Source organism: Cylas formicarius, unplaced genomic scaffold (assembly GCF_029955315.1).
Source record: "Cylas formicarius isolate icCylForm1 unplaced genomic scaffold, icCylForm1.1 PGA_scaffold_10__41_contigs__length_53128322, whole genome shotgun sequence".
Lineage (NCBI taxonomy): Eukaryota > Metazoa > Arthropoda > Insecta > Coleoptera > Brentidae > Cylas > Cylas formicarius.
The window spans coordinates 49,584,635-49,597,378 of NW_026844214.1; the positions used below are offsets into that span (position 1 = coordinate 49,584,635).

Here is a 12,744-nt window from a genome sequence, read left to right on the forward strand (position 1 = left end):
GGTGGCTCCGCCCCTTGAATTGTCGCGTTGTTAATTTCGCCCGATCGTAGTTGCGATGTCCCCGTTGGATGCTGCGCATCGCTCTGCTGTTTGATTATCGTTATCCACGTGTTGGATAAATGCAGAGCGTCGTCTCTCGTATTGAGGTGTCCGGACTTTTCTATTTCGATGGCTTCTCGTATAATCCTAGTCCTAAAATCAGGAATATTAGCTATTTGTTTGCAAGTGCCGAAATCAATTTTATGGCCTGTCTGATGTTGGTGCTGAAACAAAGCAGATGTTGTTTGTTTGTTTATTATGGCTAAACGATGTTCCTCGAGCCTGGCTGAAATCCTTCTGTTGGTCTGTCCCACATACGTCAGGCTGCACGATCCGCATGCTACACTGTATACTCCTTGGTTTTCCAGAGTAATTTTTTGTTTTGGGTTTCTTAGTATTGCTCCGATGGTATGGTCAGGTTTGTATGCCGTTGATATGTCGTGTTTCCGTAATATTCGGCCGATTTTATTAGTAACCCCCCTTGATGTATGGCAGGACAGCGATCGATCTTCGTTGGGTCTCGTCCTGCACTCTCTGCTGCGGCTGTTGTTGTTTACTGATTGCCTTGGTGATGGTGCGCCTTTGGTATCCGTTTTGTCGAAGACAGGTACTAATTTTCTTCAGTTCTTTATCTCTGTTCCTCTCGTTTGTGAGCCTGAAGGACCGAGCAATTAATGTATTAGCCACTGCCTGTATCTGTGATGGGTGGTGATGAGATTTAGCGTTCAGATATCTATTAGTGTGTGTTGGTTTTCTATAGACAGTGTGTTCCAAGTGTCCATCTTCGGTCCTTGTGATGTGCACATCTAAAAAGGGCAGACTGTTATCCTCTTCAAGTTCTATTGTAAATTGAATCCTTGGGTGAATGGAATTCAGATGATCTAGGAATTTCAAAAGCTCCTCCTTGCCAAAAGGCCATACGTCATCAACGTATCTTGTCCATAGTTTTGGCTTCAGATTTGCCTTCTCTATTGCTTTCTTTTCGAAGTAAATCATGAAGAGGTTGGCAATCACAGGAGAGAGAGATGATCCCATTGCTGCTCCATCTATTTGTCGGTAAATTTTCCGGTTGTGCATAAAGTAAGCGTTTTTCAGGCAATGTCTTGACAGATCCATTATGTATGGCGGAAGATCTTCGTTTTCTTCTATAAGCAAGAGTGCCTCTTCTACTGGAATACTCGGGTAAAGGGATTTGACATCGAAACTTGCCATAATGTCGTCCTTGTCCATCCTGAGAGAACCTAAAATCTGAGTGAAATGTTCTGAGTTTTTAACATAGGAATCTGCCTTTTCCACTATAGGCTGAAGTGCACTGGCCAGATGTTTTTCCAGCTTGCATAATGGTGAGTTAAAGGCGCTTACGATTGGACGCAGGGGAACCCCGTCCTTATGGATCTTTGGGAGCCCGTAGAATTTTGGGCAACGACTCGATTTTTCCCTCGGAATAAGTTTCTTCTTTGTATCCTCGTTTATTGATGAATCGAGAATTTTGGACTTAGTTGTTTTTTCCAAATATGTCGTGGGATCTCTGGTTACTAGTTTGTATATTGGGTCGTTCAAAATATCCTCCAATTTTGCATTATAATCCGACGTATTCATGACGACAGTGGCATTTCCTTTGTCTGCTGGCATTATTAGAATGTTTTCGTTTTTGTTTAGATTCCTTAAGGCTTTCATTTCTTCTCTGCTTAAGTTTGGTTGTGGTGGTTTTGACTGTCTTAAGGCTCTGGCGACATCTTGCCTAATTAACTCCGCATCTTGTTCGTCTATGGTGGAAAGACTTGCTTAGACGTTGGAAACGATTTCTTCGACGGGTACTCTTTTTGGATATATATATATATATATATATATATATATATATATATATATATATATATATATATATATATATATATATATTCTTTGTAATTCTGTATAACATAATTTTAGACTGTTTCCCTTTCTGAAGAAGGTCATAGAAGGCCGAAACGTCAATATATGGACAAAAATTTTAATCGCTTTTAATACCAAGACCTATAACCCAAGAACCAAAAGCTATATATATATATATATATATATATATATATATATATATATATATATATATATATATATATATATATATATATATATATATATATATATATATATATATATATATATATATATATATATATATATATATATATATAATGGTTTTTTGTGCTGTAAATATATGTGTTGTAATTCAGTGAAATAAAAATCTATCTATCTATTTTCCGCAGAAAAGTTCAGAGTAGGAACTTTTTTGTCGGAAGCCCTTGTCTGAACTTCACTTTGATTCTTTTTTCTATTCCGCCATTTCTTCAACTGACCTATACACACTGTATAGGAACACGGGATTCTTTGCTCCGGATCGATATATAAATTGTTTAATTTACTTTATTAATTTGAGTGAGCACCAATGTGCATTTCCGATGGCATGCCTGACCCTGTCCCGATGCAATTTCTCATGTCTAATGTAATTGAAACCGATTCGGAAAAAAGTCGATAACCATTACCACACCACGAAAAACATGTTTTCCCCGGCCCGTTTTCCATTCCACGTGTGCGTGTTTTCCGCAATTTATATACAATAAATTATTTCATTACGTGCGGATACCGCTTGTTCCAATTATGCACCTTCCGAAACGAAACACAAAGGCAAGCCTATAGACACACGCACTTTGCTTTCAATATTTTCAAGTAGTTTTTTTTTTATTTATTATCCTATTGTAATTATTTTACAGGTTCTTTCGGTAAGAAGTTGAAATGAAATACAACAAGCTGCATGTGAAGTTTTGACAAATTCCTTTTTCTATTTGAATTGTTCAGGAAAAAGTCCCGCGGGGTTGAATCGCAAGATCTTGGTGGCGAATCACATCGTCTATGCGAGAGACCTTACATTTGGTAATTGTGGCAATTTGGGCCACAAAAAAATGGTTATAACTAAGAAGCGTAGAAAATGCAAAATGCATTTTTTCTCTGTTTTGTACAAGCATAGTATAGTATATTAAGCAACAAGTGCGGTAACCGGCATTTGAATCACGAGTAATACGTTAGGTAAATTCAAATGCCGTTTACCGCACTTGTTATTGGATTACTAAATTTCGTGCCATTCAAACAATAGTATATTATGCAACAAGTGCGGTATTTGACTCACGAGTTTCTTTGGCACGAGCGGAGCGAGCGTTTAATAAACGAGTGACTTAAAAAATTTATCGAAGGTGTTGCATACTATACTTTTTCTACGACCGCTAGTTTTTGGATACATTTTCGCAAAACAACAAGAACACATTCACTGACATGACCGTCAGAATTGACAAACGTCAAAATTCAAATGTGGGAAATATCTCCAAAAAAATCCGATTTCTCCCAAATCCGTGCGGTAAAATCGCGGAAATTCCCGAAGTGGCTCGGATCCTTGGGAATCGAAACTGACGTGGTAAACTGGTAATAAGGTATTTTACTGACCGTCGCACAAAAGAAACTCGTGAGTCAAATGCCGTTTACCGCACTTGTGGCATAATGCACTAAACTTATTGAATATTCGTTTATCGTTCCGATCGGGTCTGCTATTATTGTCTCTTTTTAACTGTGTACGTCAGACAGATTGGATATATCATATAAACATCGGAATATACATAATTTTAATACGTTATTTATTTAACTTTTACAATTGATCATTAAGTAACTTATTTAATTAAAAAAAACTGTAATTGGAAGAAAAATCATCCAAGGATAGAGTTTTCAAGAGGACGAAATTTTTAAGATCGTATAAACAAGAAAAAGCAGGCCCTAACCTTCAATTTTGTTTTGGTTGTACTGATGAGACTTGGATATTTGAAAATCGTACAACTGGTATTGGCAAGATATCAATATAAAAACTGTAAAAACCACTAAAGTTTATACGAACGGTATGTAACATTTCTGTGGGAAACTTAAATTATAAATGTCACTTTACTTACCGACTAGTCCACCAGATTTTAATTGTAGCTTATAGCACGTAGTATTTAAATTGTCTGATATATTGCATAACGTTTTTCTATGTATTAGATACATTTTTACAAAACAACATGAATAAATTTAGTGACGTGACCGCCAGAATTCGTCAAAATTCAAACCGTGGCGTAAAATCTCCGAAAAATTCCGGAAATGTCCGAAGTAGCTCGGATCCATAGGAAACGAAACTCACTCGGTAAAGTAACGATTTCCGCACGCTAGATCGGTGTGTAGTTAGTGATCTTACAGACGAGAGTAGAATTATAATGTAGTTAAAAACAATAAAAAAAAGTGGCACATATATATATATATATATATATATATATATATATATATATATATATATATATATATATATATATATATATATATATATATATATATATATATATATATATATATGATGACACTATATTCCGGGATATCATCCGTTCGCTCGTTGAACTCCGACTGGAATCCTGCTTCCGACTGGAATCCTGCAGACGTTTCGCCAAAATCTCACTTGGCATCTTCAATGCTCGCGCTCCGAAAACACTTCGAAGTGTTCGAAGTGTTTTCGGAGCGCGAGCATTGAAGATGCCAAGTGAGATTTTGGCGAAACGTCTGCAGGATTCCAGTCGGAAGCAGGATTCCAGTCGGAGTTCAACGAGCGAACGGATGATATCCCGGAATATAGTGTCATCACATTTTTCCATCCGTGAATCAATACGTGAGAATATATATATATATATATATATATATATATATATATATATATATATATATATATATATATATATATATATATATATATATATACCGGTAACGCGGCATAGGAAGCAGAGGGAGGCAAGGTCTTGTTGGAAGTGGGAAATGAAGTATTGAGTTATTGAATAATTTACATGTAGGTAGATAGCTATTTTTAAGTAGAGAGTGTAAGGCCTGGAATGGTATTATTATAGGGAAACATTGTTTTTAAATTTTAAGTAATAATCAATGTTTCTAACTAACTAACCAAAACTAACCAAAACGTACGAGGTTAGCGCCAAAATTTCCCGGCCTGAGTATAGAGCAGTCATAAAGTTTTTGACAAAGGAAGGGTTGGCACCTAAAATTATTAAAGAAAGGCTGGATGGTGTGTACGGCCAAAATTCTCCTTCATATTCTGTAGTGAAAGAATGGGCAAAACGTTTTCGAACGGGGCAGGAGTCTCTTGAAGATGATTCAAGAACTGGTCGACCAGTGGAGGTCATAACGGAAGATGTTGTTAATTGTGGAAGAGGTGGTATTGAGTGATCGACGTTTAAAGGTCAAAGAAATCTCAGAAATTACTAAGCTTTCAGATTCGTCGAATCCTGCATGATCTTTTATGTTATGTTAGTGCAAGTCGGGTTGCCAAAAACCTTTCGGCTATTCAAAAACAACGCCGTGTTGAGTGTGCGCGGTCTTTCTGGAACTCTGTGATAAAAACTATTGTGACGGGAGATGAAACTATGGTTCTTTATTATGACCCTCTATCGAAAAAACAATCAATGTAGTGGAGTCGTAAGGGTGAAGCACCTTCAAGAAAATTCACAGTCTGTCAGTCAACAAGAAAGGTGATGGCCACGATCTTTTGGTATTGTGAAGGAATTCTTTTGATAGATTTTAAAGAACTAATACCACTGTCAATGGTAAATATTACGCAACATTATTACATGAATTTCGAGACTGCATACGTGTAAAACGTCGAGGAAAACTGACCAGAGGCGTGCGTCTTTTGCACGATAATGCACCTGTCCATACGGCTGGTGTTGCACAAGCTGTCATTTTAGAGTGTGGGTTCCAACAAACAGATCATCCTCCCTATAGTCCAAATATGGCCCCCAGCGACTATTATTTGTTTGAATATTTGAAAAAGGACTTACGTGGACGGCGGTTTAACGACGAAGTTGAGTTAAAAGAGGCTGTTTTAGCTCATTGTGTAGACAAACCAAAAGAATATATTTTTTAAAGGGATTGAGTTGTTAATAAAGAGATGTAATAAGTGTATTGAAGTTAAGGGGGATTATATTGAAAAATAATAAAAAATTATTACTCTACTTTGTTTCTTTCATATTCAGGCCGGGAAATTTGGGCGCTGCCCTCGTATGTTAGGATGTATAAAGTTTAAATGTCTAAGACAATCTGGTAGGGATTCTTGATTATGAGGCTAAATAATAAAAGTATCATCAACGTAGCGTTCCATAATTTTAGTTTTAGATGGAAGGTGTCGAGCTTTCTTCTCAAAACCTTCCGTAAATATATTCGTGATGACTGGTGATAATGGAGAACCCACAGCTGTTTCCGACGTTTGTGCAAAAATTAGACCGTTATAAGAAAAATATGTTCCACACAAACATTTTTCAATTAAGATGAGATTTGGTTCCGGATTCTCGAATTTTAATATGTAATAATAATAATAACGTTTAGAGTTTCAGGAATAAGGAATAGTAGAGATTCCACATCGAAACTAACCAGAATACCCTGTGGATTAATTTTAATCATATGAAGTTTATAATGATTTCGCCTAAAAGAAACGTCGTACTTAAAATAATTCAACGCTACCTTGTGGGGCTCAAAAACTGACCTTTATATTTTATATATCTTTGAATGACACAAAAAAAAACAAATCGGCAAGTAATGGAATTTTTTCAGTTTTACAAACAGCACTAAATTTAGCCTTCGTATCTCTTATCATCATTATCTTGGACACGTAATTGAGAAGATGAAATAGTCATTTTTTGTCGAAAACTCAATTCGTTGTTCTATTTCTCTATTTCTTCACCTCACTTATACGATTTCTTCTCATAGTTTCCCACAACTTTTTGTATCCATTTTGTTGAATGTAAACTTAACACCTAGGAACTTTGCCCCGTTATTTTTTAACTCTTTCTAACTCGGTTTTAACAATTTCTCTCCCTTCTCTTACTTACTTACTATCTGGATTCCTCCTGAGTTGATTGTTGATGAATCAAACTTACTGACGTTTCGCCAATCATCCTGGTGGCTTCTTCAGAGCTTCACTGACTCAACCGAGCGTGTTAGAAAAGTTTCGCAACAAGTATCATAAATAAATGAGTAAACGAGCAAACAATAATAATAGATTAACAATAGCAATAAACGTGGGAAAAAGGTGTGTTGAAATAGGCAAAAATAAACATTAAAGTAAGGGAACAATAATTAAAGCAATAAAATTGACAAGGCTAATCTACAATTAACAAAGGTACAAATATAACTTATATAATTTCCATTAACAGTTTCTTTTTCAAAATTGATTTTAAAAGATAGTCTGGATGAGTTTCCGAGCAGATATCGGGGTATCGGTTTAGCAACTTAGCAGACATATAAGAAAATGAATTCTGCTAGCTAGCGTAGCTTAAACTTAAGACAGCATAATTATTTCAGCTTTTCACTTACATGATCAAACATAAACATAAGTTCTGCACTTTTTGTAGCTTCGCTTTAGTGGTCAAATCCAAACAGGGACCAAATTCAAAACTAAAATAGTTTATGTGACACAAGACCAACGCTTCAGACAATGATTTTTTTTAACTTTAGGTTGAGAATATGTTTGTTTTTGTCTAAGTTCCTTAAGTTGCAGTAACCTTTTTGTGTAATTTTAGAACCTTAATTTATTATCAAAAATGACACACAAGTTTTTGCATTCGGAAACATCCGGTATTTTAACATTTTTGATTGACATGTTAAGCAGATTACTAGCCCAATCTTGAAAATTATTATTATGTGAGTATATTGCAATCTTTTCTAAACTCCATTTAACTTCTTTAAACCTTCAGCAGCCTCAGATTTTGGGAAACTTTCAGATAATTGGGTGTTATCGGCATACTGATGTATGCTCAATGTAATCAATCATATCCGAAGTGAGGATAACTAAGAACAAAGGTCTCAGAAGAGACCCTTGAGGTACATCGCTGTCCAACCTGTCCCGACCTCCTAAATAATGAATTATTTGTCTGTAAATTAACACTTTTGAAAGTGTTGTCAATAAGATAAAGGGTCTAAGATCTTTGAGCACTAACTTCAGGGAAAGGCAAATCTATTTCAAGTTACCATAGCCCAGAAAATATTCCTTTCTCAATGCAGGAATTAAAAAGGTGCGTTAACATGGGCAGGATTTTTGGACAGCACAGTCTAAGCATCATTTCCTGAAGCATTGGACTTTAATTGGGATAAAGTCCAGACTACGTCATCATTACCTACTACTACCAATGGCAACTGGAATTCTTTATTTGAATGCTTCGAACTTAAATAACTCCTCAAGGTTTCAGTGCTTAGGGGATGAGAAATTATTCTCACAGGGTCTAAGGTGAAGCGGTATCTCATTGGAATTGTAAAAGCAAATAAATTTCTAACTTTGGTGGTATTTGGGGGATTTTTATGAGGCAACAATTTTCCTACACCTTTTAGAGGAACCAAAATGAGGTACATTTTCTGTTCTTCTTTTGTAGAGAAAATGCAGAAAGATGGCGACTTCGACGTTTTCTACAAACGCGAAAGGTACGACATCGAGAGTTTTCTACGAAACCATCCGGGAGGGGTCAACTACGTCAAGCCTTATAAAGGCAAAGACGTCCAGAAACGAATGGAGGATACATTTCATTCCGACGCTGCGTATTACTTGTTCAGAGAGTACAAGGCCGGACGGGCAACGGAGGGATCCGCATGCGACGAGGAAGACTTGGAGGTATACCCGTCCCACGATCATAAAGAAGTAAACTACACCGAGAGATAGGTTTCGACCAAACTCTGCCCCAGTCAACGTCACACCGTACGATTATTTAATTGCAAAATAAAATACTCGTCACAGACAGAAAGGACATAATTAAATTAGAATAACAAATGTTTAGATTTTCCCAGTTGTTTATTGGTATATGACAGCTGTTTCGGCAAGCACCGTGCCTTTATCAAATGCAAAATATGGTGTGAAAATATGAACATTATTTATTGTCATTTATTTGTGTTAAATAGTACAATATTTCTAAATCTGAAAATATTTTTAAACGGTGCGCATTTAAATGCATAAGATTTTCAGAATATATCAATCGAAATGAAAGAAAAATACAAATTTGCATTTTTATTATATGAAAAAGTATGAACATTGACAAAAGAAAGTTCAAATCTGACAAAAAACAACTAAAAGTAGATTGTTTTATAAAATAGAACACCCGGTTCCATTTTTGGTGATATTTTACAAAGCATGAAGTATGTAAATGCACATTGCACTTACTACAAACATAAATTGTGTGGCTGTGGCAGATTCTACATCTCCTTCGGGCTTTATTAGGATGAACAATCATGAGGTGACCTTGATTATCATAACGCACTTCATCTATGGCAGGTGCAAGATTTCTTTGAGTAATTGTTTTATCAGATTTTAAAAGTCGCAAGGCAATGTAAGATGTAAAATCTACCTGGGACATCTTTTATTCGTTGACAATATTATACTACTACTAAACTATCCAGTAAGTTACAAAAGGCCACCACCATTTTTTTCCAAATACCTGGCACCTGTAATTAGCAACTCTGTTGTTATGTAAATCTACCCCAACAATATATCCATTGTATTGGACAATTACACAAAGTTGGGGTATATTGACAGCCAAAATGAACTGGCTTACCCCTTTCTGCAGGAATGGCGGCCAAAGTAAGGTACCATTTGTTCATCTATAGATAAGTTGAACGAAAATATACCAAAATTGAAGATTTTTTTTATTTATTACATCAAAGAAGGGTCTTTTGAAAATTTATCATTTTTATCCAACAGATTATTGTCAGATAAGTGCAAGTTTTGCTTTATCAATTGGAATCTATCGCAATTCCTTTGTCTTCATCCGTAGACCATATGTGGTAATATATGATAACCCGAGAACAATAAAATGCCTACAAAATTTAAAAGTTCATTTTTTGACAACGAGAATTCATGGCGGTTATTGTCTTGAGCATATTTTACCGAAAATTTTAAAATCAAATCAATCACTTCGTCATCAAAAAACATAAAAAATATTTCAAGCGGAGTTTTTCCAGAAAGCCTATTTTTTAGTTCCTCACATGATCTAAATTCATCGGATATAGGTGTGTGCGTGTACTCAACCTGACCTTTCTTCCATTCAGTGATTCAATAAGAGTTTTCACACTACAATCTGAAACATTTTTGAAACGCCAGTGTATTTGTTTATTATCATATAAGATTTCTAACCTCAAAACACAAACAAAATTAGTCACGGGGCAATATACGACTGAACAACGTGTAAATATTGTACAAGCCTATTATGAAAATCAAAATCGACCTTCTGAGAGAACAATTTAAAATGTGGTTCAAAAATTTGAGCAAACTGGATCTGTAACTAACCTCAAAGTTCCTCAACGTGCTCGTGCAGGTCGCTCAGATCAAAATATTGCCTTTGCTGCTGAAAGTGTATCCAAGATCCAAACACATCGATTCGTCATCGATCGCAGCAAGTGGGCCCTACGTATTCAACCACACAGCGAATTTTAACAAAGACTTGCATCTACACCCACATAAAGTCCAAATAACTCAGGAGTTGAAACGTCGAGATCATCAACAGCGCCGCGTGTTTGCAGAATGGATACGAGAACAAGGGGTTCATTTTTCATTTCAATGAAAATCATCTTTAGCAATGATGCACATTTTCACATTGGTGGCTTTGTAAACAAACACAACGCTGGTATTTGGGGATTAGAAAATCCAAGAGAGATTGTTCAAAAAGCAATGCAACCTCAAAAAGTGACTGTTTGGTGCGGAGGAATAATTGCCCCTTTTTTTTGGAGGATAATGCGGAGAACGCTGTTACGGTTAATGGTGTTCGCTATCGAAACATCATATCTGATTTTTTCTGGGAGCAGTTGGAAGGTATGGACATTGAAGATTTGTGGTTCCAACAGAATGAAGCCACTTGCACACATCCAGAGAAACGATGCAATTGCTGCGGGCAAGTTTCCTGGTCGGATTATCTCACGTAACGGCGATATCAATTGGCCGCCGCGATTATGTGATCTTACTCCCCTAGATTTTTTTTGGGGGGTATCTAAAAAGCAGAGTGCATAGAAATAAACCAAACACTATTCAAGAGCTGAAACAGGAGACTAGACGCGAAATAGCCGGCATAGAACCTGAATTGTGTCAAAAAGTGATAGGAAATTTCAATAAACGAATTACGTACGTAATACACTAATCTAAAATGGCAAATAAAAATGTTTGCATATTTGTATATTCTTTCGAGTTTTTTTTATTATTTTAATGTGGAAACCCTTATTGAATCACCCTTTATAAGATCTTTCCTCTACACATAAATTAGCGATTTCTACGGTTTTATGTCCTTTAGTAGTGATAAGAATAACATCATAGCATTAACGCACCACTGAGACAAAATCGGGTTAAGCGTGTTGTAAAAAACAGAAAAAAGATGCATTTTGCATTTTCTCCGCTCCTCAGTAATAACTGATTCGATCCGCAGAGGCTGGTGGACTGGAATAGGCCCATGCTAAGCCAGGTTGGCAAACTAGGTGACAGATACAGGGAGTGGGTTTTGTCACCCGTCGATAGACATCTTATACTATTCGGAAATCCAGTATTAGAAAACCTGACAATCACACCGTGGTATATCGTTCCCTTGATATGGATCCCTGTGGTCCTTTATTTGATAAGGTACGGATCTGAAGATTACGCGCGATCATGCACCAAAGGTACGTCTTTTTTATAGTAGTTAAACTGCGCCGGTTCAGAGACACTTTGGATTTTTCCAGGACTGTATTTAATTTTTTATTTGTGTACGCGTTTGAGAGAAAATATTTAATAAATCAAGTCCGTTAGAATCTGAATTTAAATACAACAGAAACTAAAACCAAAGATTGATTGGGTAAAAAAAGGAACGATTTGCTTGCAACTTAAGCTGATCCTGGAATGACAATTTTTCAAAAATATACAGGGTGCGCCGCAAAGTCAAAAAAACTGAAAAATGGGTCCCCCTATTATTGAAAATTGGTAATAACTGAAAGGCTACGATTCAGATCTCACTTTCATTTATATTGCGATATAGCCCGCATAGACAGCAAGAACTTTTGTATTTAAGGTTTTCACCTATTGTGCAGGGTGTTCCCGATATTCCGTGCCAAATGAGAAATGCGATATCAACTTCAGATTTAGCAGTTTTTTTAAAAATGTTTGAAATTTTTTTTTGGTAATCTGAGCTTCCAGAAAAATGTTTTCAGATCCAGTGTAATAACATTTATTTCGGGCATTTTTTCGATTATATACAGGGTTTTCAAATTATCTAAAAGACCTAGAAAATTGTTCTTTTTCAAAGTAAATTATTAGCCGCAAATCAAAAATCGTAAAAAAAATGGCTAATAGGTTAAAACCGTGTCATAGGCCTGATCAAGAGCTACAATTTATGTATTTGCGGTTTTCGTCACATACGCTGCTCGGGATATTTGAAAAAATCCATATTGAAATCGTTATTTCCGGGACTGTCAAGAAGCGATGACGTCATTGATTATTACGGCGCACAAAAAACTTATTTTCTCGAAAACCGTTTACTATTTTCAAAAAATTCTTAAACCAGGTTGCGTGGAAAATCCAGGGCTATAACCTCTACTTCGAACAATGATTGTATCATATACAGGGTGTGTTGTTTATGAGCAAAAAATCTGAAATATCCTAAAAAT

The 12,744-nt window shown here is 36.0% G+C and overlaps 1 protein-coding gene across 1 annotated transcript in view; it reads left to right on the forward strand.

Annotated features, from left to right (window-relative positions):
• LOC132708231 (fatty acid 2-hydroxylase) overlaps positions 1-12,744 on the forward strand; it is a 50,151-nt gene that overhangs the window by 25,735 nt on the left and 11,672 nt on the right. Inside the window, exons 2-3 of the mRNA XM_060680407.1 lie at positions 8,508-8,743; positions 11,535-11,763. Coding sequence (XP_060536390.1) covers positions 8,513-8,743; positions 11,535-11,763 — 460 coding nt within the window. The 5' untranslated portion in view covers positions 8,508-8,512. The remainder of the gene's footprint in view (positions 1-8,507; positions 8,744-11,534; positions 11,764-12,744) is intronic.